This window comes from Lathamus discolor, chromosome 3, assembly GCF_037157495.1.
Source record: "Lathamus discolor isolate bLatDis1 chromosome 3, bLatDis1.hap1, whole genome shotgun sequence".
NCBI lineage: Eukaryota > Metazoa > Chordata > Aves > Psittaciformes > Psittacidae > Lathamus > Lathamus discolor.
This window is the reverse complement of record NC_088886.1, coordinates 106,418,919-106,432,815: the sequence shown is the minus strand read 5'-3', so window position 1 is coordinate 106,432,815 and position 13,897 is coordinate 106,418,919. Positions and strand designations below refer to the sequence as shown.

Here is a 13,897-nt window from a genome sequence, read left to right as displayed (position 1 = left end):
TCTTGCTGGGTCACCTTCACCATGAGCATCCTCCCCAAAGGTACAGCACCATACCATCTTCTCCACCACTGTTGGGGCCAAGGTGGAGTGCCAGGACCCAGTGTGCCAAGGCTCCTGCTGAATGCCTGCAGGGCCATCGCCTCTCTCCCGTAAAAGTCTCGTTTTCCTTCTGACAAGCTGACTGGGTAGGAAATGGCCCCTGATGCCACTTAGTGCCCCGATCTGCTGCAGCAGTGCCTCTTGACGGAGAACGTGGCTGCTCATCTCACCTCTGCCTGCCCACCGCAGCTGCCTGCAGCACAGGGCATACCAAAAGCAAGACCCCTGCAACACAGAGAGAAACCTGTTTCCAGCAAAGCTTTTTTCTGTCATCAAACAGTGCATTCATTAGCAAATGGACTAGGGAAGTGATTGTCCCCCTGTACCTAGCACTGGGGAGGCCGTACCTCGAATACTGTGTTCAGTTTTGGGCTCTTCTCTACAAGAAAGACACTGAGGTGCTGGAGCGGTCCAGAAAATGGCAACAAAGCTGATGAAAGGTCTGGAGCACAGGTCTTCTGGGGAGCAGCTGGGGGAACTGGGGTTGTTTAGTCTGGAGAAAAGGAGGCCTGGGGGGGGATCTTATCACTCTCTACAACTACCTGAGAGGAGGTTGTAGTGGGGTGGGGGGTCAGTCTCTTCTCCCAAGTGACAAGCAATAGGACAAGAGGTAACGGCCTCAAGCTGTGCCGGGGTAGGTTTAGATTGAATTAGGAAAAATGTCTTCACTGAAAGGGTTGTCAAGCATTGGAACAGGCTGCTCAGGGCAATGGTGGCATCACTGTCCCTGCAGGTATGTAAAAGATGTGTAGACGTGATGCTTAGGGACATGGTTTAGTGGTGGACTTGGCAGTGCTAGGCGAATGTTTGGAACTGATGATCATAAAGTCGCTTTGCAACCTGAATGGTTCTATGATTTTGTGATGATTCTGTATCTTGGAGAGGGTTTCAAAGCACTTAGGGCCCACGGGCAGGCAGATCCCCTGTGTGCCTTTCCAGCTGCAGCTGCTGGGACAGGGAGAGGGAAGTGCCAGAGGCACTGGGCCAGCTTCCCCATCAAAGCCAGGAAAGGGGCTGAGCTGTGGCTGGCCGTAAAGCACAAGTCCTGTGCTCAGGAAGTTACGTCTGCAGGGGGGGGCGTTGGTGCTGGCTTCTTTATCCCTCTGCCTGCGGCCAGACCATCTCAAAGTTCCTCTTGCTGTAACCAGTACAGGATTAATCAAATCCCGCAGCAGGCCGGGATGTCCCCTCCCCCTGCAGAGGCAAATGCTGCTTCCTGCAGCCACGTAGTATGAAAATCCAGTGTGCCGCCTGGGATGCTCTGCCCGGGCATGCTGCCTGGTACAGCTATTGCTCAGGTCTGACACTGTTCTGGTACGACTAATGTTTATGTTTGTCTAGTGGAAATTTCCCCCCACCACACTTTACATCAGAAACAGAAGCAACAGAAAACAAAACAAACACAGAAACACACCCTTCAAGTAACAGTGTCTACCACAAGGTTTCATGTCCTCGCCAGCGGTTGAGTCATGCTGGAGCCTGACCCGTGGATTCTTTTGGGTAGGCAATGCCAGGGTGCCGTGTTCAGGCAGAGGATGCTGCGGGTGCACCTGCATCCCATGGGGCTTTGCAGGGTCCTTCAGTGTGGATGAAAGCAGTGGCCCCAGGGACGTGTGCTTTGGCCACGCTGGCCCCAGGAGGATGAGGGGAAGTCAGCCAGAGCGTTTCCCAGCACCCACTGCATGCTCCTGTGCCTCTGCCTCTCTGCAAGGGCTCTCGGCCATGTCACAGGAACATCCTCCTACACCCTCCAGATAAACTTTCTAATTTACAAGCATTTAAAAAAACCCAAAACCAAACAAAACCATAAACATCCTTTTTTTTTTTTTTTCCCTCTTTTAATCAGCACTGATAATGAAAGAAAGATAAATTCCCCTGATCCCAAGCTGAGGATAAAATTGCAGCAGAAATAAGGCTTCTCCCAACATGTGTCCAGCTGAAAAGGTTGCAGCCTTGCCTGTCCGTAACCATCTCAAAGGGCTGGTAGGGAAGGAGGGTTCCATCAGCAGCAGAGAGCCTCTCCCCTTCCTGTTTTGCAAAGAAAAAGGTAGTACAAGGTTGGCCAGTGACCTTGTTTTGTCTCATGGTGGATAAAGTACTTTACCATCCGCTCCCAGAGAGGATGTTCAAAGATGCAGAATCAGGTTGATATTGCAGAGCTTAAACCCCTGGCAATAAGTTAAGTCCTTGGGGAGGTTTGTGGGTGCAGGTCATCCTTCCTTCCCCACGTCCCCAGTTTTCAGCTAGCCTATAAAACGTGAGCAGTACAAAGCCATGCTCTTCTCCATAGAAGTAGTTAAAAACTGAAATCCGGGCAAGAGAGGTTCACTTCCAGCCCCAGGGCAGAGGCAGAACAGGAGGTGAGGTCTGGGCTCCTGCTCCCAGCTTCACTGTGTAAGGCTTTGCTGCCCATGGCCATGCTGCCCTCCGCAGGGTCCCAGCTGGGCGCATGGCGCAGTGGCTGCCCAGCCTCTCCCAGCTGCAACTGGGGGATGTGGTTTCCTCCGGGGTCTTTACTCTTTCAAGGAATTTGGTGAGTCGGGAACAGGATCTGGAAAAGGACAGACCAGGGGTATTAGTCCAGCTGAGAGCTGTGGGGGTCTGTTTCGGCAAGCAGTGAAACTCTGCTTTTGTACGGAAAACAGACTTTGAGTCCTTCCCATCTTCAAATTCCTGGGACCTGACATCCCACATAATGCAAAGTTTGCAGTCAATATTTAACATCCCCCTCCTTTCCCATTCATCCCCCTGGCTGCCCCTTTTCTTCCCACCCCTCCTGCCGTGGCCTCCGTGGGGGCTCAGGATTGCCTGTCACTCACCCAGTGTTGGGAAGAAGCAGTCCCCGGGGCCGGGGGGAGACAGGGGGGTGCCGGGCTCAGACAGCAGGTGCCGGCCAGACTCGGAGGGCTGCCGGCTGGCCATGTAGGAGAGCTGGGGTCGGGGCCGTGGCTCCATGCTGGCTGAGGGGACCGCCTCAAAGACAGGGTTCTCAATGCCCTGGGCATTGCTGGAGGAGAGGAGAGGAGAGGGTGTGAGAGGTGAGGATTTGCGTCTTTATTTCAGGAGCCTTTTTTATCCCGGGGGATAAAGCTAAGCGCTTGGAACAACAGGCAGGGCAGGGAGCAGGTTGAGACTGTGGCACCTCCGGTGAGAGCAAGCAGGAAGCCTGCTGCAGAGGAGGAAGCTTAGCTGAAAGGCACCCTGGTTTCCAGTTCTGGAGCTTGGGAAGATGTGTGCCCTTGGCACAGGCAAAAAGAAAGGAGGCACTTCCCATTCAAAGGAAGGGAAGAGGAACAGTGGCTGCCTGGAAAAGGACAGGATTCCAGGTATAAGTGCCACCAGCATCCCCTTTTTCCTAGTGGGCTGAAGATACATGCTAGGTTCAAGGGGAGGAGAGGACACGACAAAACCCTTGCAAGGTCCAGGAGGCAGGCAGAGGGGTGTGCAAGGAGGTTGAGGGGAGCTGGAAGCACATGGGTTTCCTCACCTCTCCATCCTGACAAGCTCGTGAGCACCTGCCGAAGACAAAACAGTTGGTGTGAGTGCTGGCAGCATGGAGCCCAGTGTCAAACCCAGACCCACTGGCAGCATTTCTGGTGGTCCCATCCATATCCAGTTCCTCCTCTTTCTCTACATCCTTCACACCCTTTCCCCCTTCTTTAGCATAAGCCCCTTCTTTGCTCCCAAATCTCCTTCTGCAATCTCCCACCTTGTTTACTCCCCAACCTGGCCTCCTCCTGGACTGAAACCACAGCCTGTGAAGGAGGAGGAAGGAGGCACTTATGCCAATGCATAGGGTGAGATGAGCACAGTGCAGCATCTGTGCTGCAGCCTGGTCCTGCTCGTGCCGGATGCACCCACCACCTGCCAGTGACACCGTCCTAGGGCTCTGCAAAATGCCACCCCAGCATTTGGTTGCCCTTGTGTTTGTCCAGGCAGCACCCTGTTACTGATCCCCTCGCCCCTTTTGCCACAGCTGCAGCAGATCCTGCAGGCTATGTTACTCAGCTGTGCTGGATGTCTGCATGGAAAGCATCCTGAGCCGAGATGCACCAGATTTGACCCAGACTGTGCTGATGGAAAGCACCTGGTAAAAATAACTTGTAGCTAACCTAGTCCAAGACACCCAGAAGTAAATTTCCCTGGGAATTTGCCATCCTTCTTGGATTAAATAGCATCCAGGTGATGCTTTGCAGCATAGGATGGAAGCTGCATCCCAGCCACAGCAAAATGGGTGCATGAAGGCATGTGGCCAGTCTTTTCAGCCCGAGATGGATGTCGAAAGCACAGTTCCCGTTCTCGTGCCGGCATCACACCCACTGCTGCTGCCAAACCCACTTCTCCAAAGGGTTTGCTCAATGGCACGCAGCCGCCCACTGAGCTTGGTGAGAGAAACCACAGGGCCCCTGGCTTGCCCAAGGCCTGATGAAATGGCTCTGCTGGTTAAGGTGGTGCCCTTTCTGCTTAATTACTGAAATCACTGGGAGCCAAGCACGGGCAAGAGCTGGTACCATCTTGGAACTGTCTGGTTTTCTAGGGCTGAGGCAGTGTGGGGAGAGCTGGCTTGCTGCAGTCCTATTGCCTTAGACATATAAGGGGTCTTTTTAATAAGGAGGTGAGAAAAAGCATGAATAATGCTTTTTCAATTGCTTAGAAGGCAAAGCTTCTATTTCAGGTGTATGGTGGAAGGACAGGTGAGTAAATGAACCAGCTTTTGCAGGGGATGGGGAGGAAAGGGCTCAGTAGGGAAGCAGCCTGGCAGCATCTTTGCAGTCTCCCTGGGTGCCTTGCAGGCTTCACAGTTACCCCTCCTATCCCACATTCCTCACCATCAGCCAGCAGGCATGGCTGGCCCTTAAGAGAATAGCTTTGCAGGAGACATCTGGCAGGGACCTCTCTTTGGACCACCTTACACTGTGCTCATGGGCAGCTGAACCAGCTGATCCCAGTGGGACACATCCCATCCCATAAAGGCCATGCTGACGTAACCCAGATGAGATGGGTGTTCTTGCAGGCAGCTGGCAAGGGGTGGGGTACGTACGTCTGTTGCTGACAGCTTGTCTCTGCTTGTAAATCAGGAGCAAGATGAGGGGCAGGCAGAGGATGCCCACGATGCAGGCGCCTGTTGCCAGTGCAGCGGCTGTGATATCTGCAACGCAAGAAGGCAGAGCTGGAGTGGGTGATGGAGAGGACTCACCTTACACTGCCTTGGTTTCCTCAAGCCATACCAGAAGCATGGGGCAGGACTGGTGTTGCCCCACGCCTGGTGCTCTGAGGCTTCCACACACATGGGTGGTCCATTCCTAGCCGGGATTCATGCTGGGATGCATTGCTGGTTCTGGAGATAAGCCCTGAGGCATCAGTTTTGGACCTTTACCAAAATCCTCCATTCCTGGAGGACATCCCAAGGTCTCTCTTTGTTCCTCTAGGTATGAGGAGAGAAGCAGGAGCCCTGATAAGGCCCTTTGAAGTCAGCAGAAAGGCTCCCAGCAATTTCAGAGAGGGCTGACTTCAACCCATGGCCAGCTCGTCAAAATCAGGCTGCCCCAAACTACTGAGGCATCAAAGGGCTTGCTACCCAAGGCCTCTGCTAACAAATACTAACAGTACTACCCATAGAGGCTCCCCAGAAAGGCTGGTGGCCTTGCAGGCATGTCTGTGGCCATCAAGGTCAGTGTGGGACAGCAGGGTCAAGGGCCTCCTAAATCAAGAGCAAATTCAGCTCAAGCCCTTTTCTTGCACATCCATGTGGGGAAGCAATTTCTTGCTCCATGTGTGTGGTTTGGAGTGGGGGAGATGTTTCCCCTTTTCCTTTTTGCCTGGCAGGACAGGGTGTCCCAGTGCTGAGGGGTTGAGGCAGAAACTGCTACCCATGGGGAGCAGGGGACAGTTTCCCACGGCTGGGCTGGCCTTAACTGTGCTGCAAACCAATTTTAGCAATATCTGCCCATTCATTACCCCAGCAAACAGGGGTAGATAGAGCAACCTTCTGAGGCATCACCTGCCTAGGCACCTTCAGCATTTAGACATTGTCTCTGCACTCAAGCAAGATTTGGATTTCCCCTGCTGGAGCATCTCTGCTTAGGGTGAGGGGGCATGGGCTTGTGATGATGGCAGGGAGTTGCAAGAGGTTCCTGCAACTCTTTACCTTTCTGTCCCTGCCCATCTGCTCATGGCAGCAGCCACTAAATCCCCAATCATGTTTTGCAGGGCTCAGGTGATTTATTGGGTGATCACTCTAGGGTGAATGATCCCCACAGGCTTCAGGGCAGTCAGGTCCATGTGATGGGCCAGAAGAGGCTCTCCTCAGCCTCAGGATGTGCCTGTCAGATGCACCCATGGGGACAGCCTCAGAAATCACTCTCCCACACCTGACTGTGAGGTTGCATCTGGACACTGGTGTGTTTACAGCAAGCAGGCATCCCTAGGGAAATAACATGGGTGAGCAGAGCATTGGAGATGTGTTTTTTTCCCTTTACCTTTGCTGGTGGCAGTATGAAACGTGCAGTTTTGAAGCCCTCCTCTGCCTGTGGAGGAGAAAAGCATGTTAAATCTCAAGTGATTTGCCCAGGTCCCACGTTGCTCCTGATAGCTGTGCTTGCCTTTGCTCATCGGTATTCAGAAAATCAGCCCAGAGCATCCCAAAAGCAAGAGTTCAATCCTGGGAAGCTTACACCGAGATTCCTGCTGCAAGACCCCATTTTCCTCATGGCAGCAGGGCCTGGCCCTGGCCATGCAGGCTCTGGGTTTTCTTTTTTGTCTAAAAGAAAAACTCTCTCTCCTAACGCTGCAAATCAAGGGCAGGAGGTGCTGTCCCCTCCATCTCGCACCTCCTGAGCAGCTCTCCTCACTGGGCTGCTGCCCTGAGGTTACCCACAAGCCCTGCATCCCAAGCAATGCTTGCAGCCCTCACTCAGGCTTGGATGACCAGCCAGCTCCTTTTATGTTGAGGTTTGTTTTCCTCTCTTCCAGAAAGAGGTTGAAGAAGATCAGTGAAACTATGTAGCTGGATTTTATTGCGTTCCAGCCTCTTGATTTATTTTTTCTTTCTTTTTTTTTTTCCTTCTAATGTTCCAATGCTCTCTGGCCCTAATTCAAACCTTCAACATCTGCTGCTCCTTGACTCTTGCAACATGGCTTTGGCTTTCAGCATCAGCTCACCCTGCCTCCCCAGCATCCCCCACCAGCCCTTATCTGCCTCCTCGCCCTGACACACCCTGGCATGGATGCAGGGCTCTTAGGGGCTCCCCTTGCCCTCCTCACCTTGCTGGATCTGCAGCTCCACAAAGCCGTGAGCGACCTGCAGGGTGTGGGGTTTGCCGTGCTCCCGCCTGGCCTCCACAGCGTAGCAGCAGTAATTCCCACTGTCCTGCAGCGTCAGGTTCATCACCACAATGTGAAAGGCACCATGGTGGTCTGGCACAAACTCTACCCCATGATGGCTGGCTTGCCCCCCACCAGGGGATTTTTGGGTGCCATTGCCCGGCAGCTCATGGTGCCTGCCCAGGTCATGGTGCAGCTCCTTCTCAGTGACGTTGCGGATGTGCTTCTTCTCAGAGCAGCTCTGGTCACCGTTGCTGCTGAAGTACCACGTTTTGTAGAGCAGGTCATGGCGGTCGGCGAGGGGACCACTGATCCGGCAGGTCAGGGTGACGTTCTGGCCCTCAGGGCAGATGCACAGTGAATATGGGGTGGTAATGAGAAAAGCTGCTGGTCCTCCTGCCAGGAAGAAGGCACAGCAGATGTGTCAGACCCTACAGTCCTGGGTTTACTCTCAGTTCATAGCAAAATGGGGATCCTTCCCCAGACACGCACTGCAAACCCATCACCTGTGTTGGCAGAGGGATAGCTAGGGGCTGCAGAGGGCAATCAGTATCAACACCAGCCTGCAGGCAGAGGGAAAAAAACTTCACCTATGCCCTTAGGGCAAGAAAACTCATGAGCTCCCCATATCCCAAGACAAGGGAGGTGGGAAGCACAGTGTGAGCCCTTTGCTTCTCTGTAGCAACATCCCAGCAGGGCTGAGAGCAAAACTTCACCTTAGATATAAGCCCTGGGAGAGAGGCATGCATTAAATATATCTGAGCATCAGCCTTATGACAGCAGCTGAAGTTCACCAAGGGCCAGCAGAGCTGGCAGAGGTGTGGGGCAGGGAGGCAGGTAAGGGGCACCAGAACCTCTGCAAAGCATGCAGAGGATGAGGAGCGAGGCAGTAGGGCAGAGCTCGTGAATGAGGAAATACAAATGCTGCTGAGCCAGCTGCTAAGGAATAATAAAAGGGGGGGAGAAAATAAAAAGGAAAACAGCGCGGAGGAGCTCACCCCCCTGAGATCAGGCGGGGAGCAGGTCCCACCCTGCTTGTTTTTCAGCCCTCGGGAGGAGAAGGGGGAACTGGCCAATGCTGACTGTGAGGAGCTGCTTGAAAATGAAAGCAATTTGCAGAAAGAAATCCCTGACCGCTGCTGACTGTGAAACACAGGCAGGAGGCCTGGCAGAGACACAGCAGCCAGGGGCTTACTGGTCCCATCCCAGCATGCTGGTGGAGGGTACTGGTGGGAAAGGGAAGCTGTTCATCAGGCAAGAGAAAAAAGCAAAGACAGGCGCGTCTTTGGTGCTCTGTCCCCTTTACTGCTTTGTGTTTGCAGAAATGCAAACATCACTTTCGAAAGCTGAAGTAAAAGCAGATTCTGGGTTCATTTTCTTTAAACTATTGGGAAAACACAGTTCCTGGGGCTGGTTTGCAACAGAGAAGATGGTATGAAGCAAATGTTCTTTATTTTGGTAACATCCTGTTGTGCCATTAGCTCCGCCACTGTTTCGCTTTGAGGTTTTTCACTTGCTGCTATACTGAGCGGGCATCAGTCACAGGCAGGGTGTGCTGCGCCTGCCTTGCAAGCCATCCAGCTGGGTGAGAGGCTCTCCATCGCGGGGCTGCCAGGAGAGCATCCTCCTCAGGGCAGGGTCACTGTGTCACCGCCCGGCACAGGGCTCTGCTTGTGAGAATGAAACTGAAAATGTCCCCCATGACTTCCACCTCTTGTGGATATTTATGGGTGTTAGGGTGACGGTGTAAGGACAGCTGTGGAGGCTCAGAGTCCCAGCAGCCTACCTGAGGGTGCTTTGCAGGGAGAGGGTGCTGTAGGGATGGCATCTGCCCCATCAGACCCCCCTGGTCTGCAGCACAGGGTGCCGAGGAGGCCTGTGGAGTTGAGGACAGTGTGACACTTGCCAAATTGCTCCGGCTAATCACACCGGCTTCCTGCAGGCACCTCAGCCTGCTCCCCATGGTGCGTGCAGCAGCATGTCCCCAGGGCTGTGCTGGGGCAGAGGTTTGTGTGGCCTGAGCTCAACACTGCCTAATTTGTGCTTGTTTTCAAGCCCCAGCTGCTCCTCATCCTCGGATGCTGCTGGGGCCAGTATGCTTGACTAGCTTGGCTGTGTTTTGGCACGAAGCAGAGGGGGTCCCCCACCTCCTTGCCAGTGCACTGAGCACAAAAGGCACCTCAGATGTGTTTCTCAATACCTGCCACAACGGGAAATGCCCCATTCACTTCGGGATTCCCCAGGGAGCCAGAGGAAGGGAAGCCAGGGCTCTATTGGAGGAAGCCACACTTCCAACACCTTGCAAAAGTATCTGCAGGAGTCTGTGTTTTCCACACACCCCCTCAAATAAAACGGGGCCATCCCACGCATCCCGCACCGCCTGCAAACCTCTGCCTCGCTGAACCATGCAGCCTCCACCTCTGGGGCTTGATGGGAACCGGCTGGATAGAAAGTCAGCACAGCCCACGCGTTCGGCAGCGGCGCGCAGCCACGGGCAGGGGCAGAGGTTAACCACGTGTGCGAAGCTTTCAGCATTACCGACTTCCCTTCCTTCTCCCGGGCAGGGGAAGGCTTCCAAAAGACGTCAAGCGGAGGAGAAAACAGCTGGGAGAGGAGAGCTGGCAAGGCACAGTTTGCCCCATTGCAGTGCCAGGAAGGTCGCTCCCTCCCCAAAATGTAACAGAGGCTTTAAAGCTGTGCTTGGTGCCAGATGGTACCCGGAGGAAGTGTCTTCCATCAGCATCTTTGCACTAAAACTCATGGATCTTAATCTCCCCTGGGGTGCTGTGGATTTCTTCCATGCCCAGACCCCAGGTCTGGCTCCATCCCCTCCTGGTTGCACCATTCCCTTTCAAGTCAGTGCTGCTGGCAAATGCCAAAATAAAGCCAGATGTCCGTCACTGTACGTCTCCAGCTGAGAGAGCCTGGACTAATCAAGGTCCAAGCAGAGAGCTGTTGTCTTGTCACCATCTGGTAAAGACAGAGGAGGGCTCAAATGGGTGCCAAAAGTGCCCCCCTTCCTCTTTGGCACCTCAGTGTCTTTGGCTCCTAGCAGCAGCATTGCATCGGTGCAGCATGGAGCCTGGTGCAGCTCTGGTACATGCCCAGTACCAGCATCACTGCCTAGCGTGAAACCTGTGAACTCTCCTTCCAGAGAAAATGAAGTGCAAAAAAAGTGCTAATGCGGAACCTGTGTTGCTCTGCCAGCCAACAGCTTAAATAAAACAGGATTTTATGCCAAATTCTGGGTTTGGTGACCAAAACCCTCTCCCGGCTGCTTCTCCTGACTTTGGTCCCCTGCTCTGAGAAGCAGGTGGTTGATTTACACTCCTATGACTCACAGAAGTGATTTCCACATTATGCCACCTCTTTCCACTCCAGGGAAATCTGGGTTGGAGGGCTGCAGCCTTTGGGGGAGCCCAGCCACAGCAGTGGAAGGGGCTGTCAGATTGAGAGTGACTGCTCAGTGTCAAAGTGAGGAACCCAGCTTTAATTCCTCTTGTGGGAGCTTTTCTAGCAGCCTCACATGAACGTGCCACAAGGTGTCATTATGTTTCAGAGTTATCAGCCAGGTGAGATGCGCAGGGGCATCCATACCTCAGCACGAGTATTTAGAGCAGGAAAGAAAAAGGAGAAAAGACTTACTGAAGATGCTTGAGACACCTGTGTTAATGGCTCTCATCTCCTGTACCTGGAGGAGCCAAATGGCTTTTTTCCTGCAGAGCTGCACCCTGGGTGCATCATCCAGGGCATGGGGAGAGCAGCCTGGAGCTACTTGCACTCACTGGAAGGTCCTACCTTGCTCCTCTTCCAGCATGGCTTGGCTCAGGGATGGGATCATAATGCTGGGATGCAGTTTTGGAGAGCCAGGTTCAGCTGCCATCCTTCGGGTGAAGAGGTGCCACTTCTCCATCCACCTACCTGCCAGCATCCCCAAACCACATAGGAGCTGGATGCCTCTAAGGACTCTACTTCTCCATTAAGCCCTGCTAAAGTTAGCTGGGGGTTCAGAAAGTTTTGGCAGGCACAGAGTTGCACAAAGCTCAGTAATTCTGGCACCAAGCTCATGTTGAACATCAGAGTCCGAGGCTGTTGCTTTGCAGAAGGCTTGATGTTCAGTCCCAGCACGCTAGATGGATAAATGAAATAAGCCAAAGCCCCACGTTGATGCTGAGAATCGCTCCTGGATGTTGAGAGATGCTCAAATGAGATGCAAAGCAAATCCACATTAGCCTTCCTGTCCCAGAGGAGAAGGGGCAGTGGGGGTATCATTTCTTCCTGGGGATGTGCTGGCAGAAATCCTGGAGGTGATCACTTTGTCGTCCCAGGGCAGAAGGAGAAGCCAAGCCCAACAGGCTTGCGCAGGGCAGGGCGAAACCACGGTCTTTCCCAGCTTCGTTCTCTGCTCCTTCCTCCACAGATGAACTGCAGTTTTAACTGCCACGGCCCCTGTTCCACTGTCCGGCCCCGGAGCCCCGGTACGGAAACGCTGCCCGCCAGGGCTGGTGCGGAGTCAGGCGTGGAGCATCCCTCCTTTGGCGAGCGGCCGGCGAGCTTCCAGCGCCGGGAACCGCCCGCTCGAGGGAAGGGAAACTCGGCAGCCGCACACAGTGGTCCTGGCCCGGCCAGCTGCCCGGCCCGGCGCAGCGGTTACCCCCGAGCGGAGTATCCTTAGAGAGGGCATCCCAGCCCAACCCGCCTCTCTCCGCTCCCCGGGGCTGGTGGAAGGCGCCTTTCACCGCGGGGCGCCCGGGGAGCAGGAGCACCGCCGTGCCGGGGCAAAGCGCCGCGAGGGAACGGGGCGCACTACCAGCTCGGAGTCCCCAGCGGGCGGCTGGCGGGGACAGGGGGATGGCTGCTTCCCTTCCACACATGTTAGATCAAAGCAAAGGAAAGAGGGGAAAACCAGTCCCAGAGTTTTAAAGCAGCAGCTGCCCTGTGGCCCCTTTCCCCCGACACAACTTATCATCGCGTGAAAGGCTGGCTTGACCTCCCTCCCCCTACTTTCCAGCCCACAGTTACAGGGTGCGAAAGCAAATAACCCCCCAAACGCCCGAAAGTCCTTGTGCCGGTACAGCCCTGTCCAGGCGAGCGCGGCGCGCCAGCGAAGAGAGTTTCCCTGGGCGGGGAGGCGAGGAAAGCAGCAAACTGGAGCTTACCGTAGGAAGCGAGCAGACAGAGGGCGGCCAGCAGCAGCCCGAGCCTGGGGGCTGCCGACTCCATCGCGGCTGGGGCCGGGGATCGCTCGGCTCCGCGGAGCCGCCCGCCCGCTCTGAGCAGCCTCGCAGCGCCGGCAGGGCTGGCACACACAGGAAATTTCATTGGGACACTGCGCGCAGCCCTGCGGAGAGCTGCGAGCACCCCCAGGAGGTCAGATGCGGCAGGGCCCCGGGCGGGGGGGGTGACACTTCGGTCCCACCCGCTTGGGCCGCAGCGGGTGCGTCTGCTGGGGTTTTGATTACAGAGTCGGAGGGGGTAGCTTAGAGCAAGGGATGCACAGGAGGTAGCTGAGCAGGATGCTCACCGTGCCGGGGACGTGTAGGTGCTCAGCCAGAAGGGGCTGGGTGCTGCTTCCCATCTATTTCCCGGTGGGAGCCGGTCCCCTGGGGGCAATCTCCGGCTCGCTTCATTAAAGTGCACTTTGCTTGTAACTAGAGCTTTTCTGTGTTTGTGAGGATTAAGCGGGCAGAAACGCTCCTGGATGACGGGAAGGCAGGTACAGGGAAGGGTAACTCAGAGAGGTAAGGGGGAAGAGAACAGAGCTTTCCCAGTAAAAAGGGGAGCAAAGCATCCCCCTCCTGCAGCCTGTTTACACAGGGGGAGGCCTTTACTCTGCCCTCAAATTGCAAAGCAGCACTGATGAGCAAAGGAGCACTGTGGGCTGATTCACAGAGCTGAGCCTGGAATTCAGAAGGCACCAACAAAATCTCCATCTGCAGCTAAGGGCCAGCTCTTTTCAAAACAGTGTTCCCTGGAAAGCGTAGCCTGGCGACACGTGGAGGTTTGCAAGCCACAGGAAGCTTTGCTTCTAACCTGCTCTAAATTTGGAGCATGCTATGAAATAGAAAAGTAGCTAATTACTGCGTGGCTTTGTGGTTTTTACAGCAAACACATCTGTGATGCTTTCATCAAAAACATAACCCTTGTCTAGCTGGAAGAAATTTGTTGCTGGGGAACATGTAGGCACAAAGTCCAGAGACCCCAAACTGTTTATCATCCTGAGACCCCATATCTAATCTGAGCCCTTAGGCAGGGTGGCATGCTCTTGTCACCGCTCTGTCCCCAGGTGTGCCGCCATAGTGACACATCCAGAAGACAGACTTCACTGCCTATGCAGGGCCAGATACAGCTGGAATAGGGTCAGGACAGGCGGAACCTGACCAGCAGTGAAATTATGGTCAGCAGGTAGATGGCAGGGCCTGCAAGAGCTCAGTCTGGTTGTCCAAAATGTTCATTTTTGCTCCTCCCCTGAGCC

The 13,897-nt window shown here is 54.5% G+C and overlaps 2 protein-coding genes across 9 annotated transcripts in view; one reads left to right on the top strand and one right to left on the bottom strand.

Moving 5' to 3' along the window:
- The window catches only part of CDH23 (cadherin related 23), a 210,215-nt gene that overhangs the window by 177,259 nt on the left and 19,059 nt on the right, over positions 1-13,897 (top strand). The window contains exon 38 of one of the 7 annotated variants that reach the window (XM_065671019.1): positions 9,987-10,648. The exons of 5 other annotated variants lie outside the window; for them this stretch is intronic. In XM_065671019.1, coding sequence (XP_065527091.1) covers positions 9,987-10,340 — 354 coding nt within the window. In that variant the 3' untranslated portion in view covers positions 10,341-10,648. Of the gene's footprint in view, positions 1-9,986; positions 10,649-12,446; positions 12,793-13,897 lie in introns of those variants that run through there. One more of the 7 variants, XM_065671020.1, reaches the window with a different exon arrangement.
- Positions 1,913-12,759, bottom strand: VSIR (V-set immunoregulatory receptor). Of its 2 annotated transcripts, none has more exons than XM_065671025.1 (7): positions 12,582-12,759; positions 7,363-7,818; positions 6,579-6,626; positions 5,141-5,248; positions 3,587-3,614; positions 2,919-3,106; positions 1,913-2,650 (listed from the first exon to the last, which is right to left on the bottom strand). In XM_065671025.1, exons 1-7 carry the CDS (start codon positions 12,742-12,744, stop codon positions 2,613-2,615), a joined length of 1,029 nt encoding a protein of 342 aa, XP_065527097.1. In that variant the 5' UTR covers positions 12,745-12,759; the 3' UTR covers positions 1,913-2,612. The 2 variants fall into 2 exon arrangements, with proteins under 2 accessions (XP_065527097.1, XP_065527098.1); XM_065671026.1 differs by lacking the exon at positions 12,582-12,759 and adding an exon at positions 11,221-12,049.

Excerpts from the sequence above, each read along its gene's own strand:
- VSIR (XM_065671025.1), bottom strand. The coding sequence starts at position 12,744 with ATGAAATTTCCTGTGTGTGCCAGCCCTGCCGGCGCTGCGAGGCTGCTC. Across the intron at positions 6,627-7,362 it reads GGAGCTGCAGATCCAGCAAG|GCAGAGGAGGGCTTCAAAAC; the intron begins GTGAGGAGGGCA and ends TCTCCTCCACAG. Across the intron at positions 3,615-5,140 it reads ACAAGCTGTCAGCAACAGAC|GTGCTCACGAGCTTGTCAGG; the intron begins GTACGTACCCCA and ends TGTCTTCGGCAG.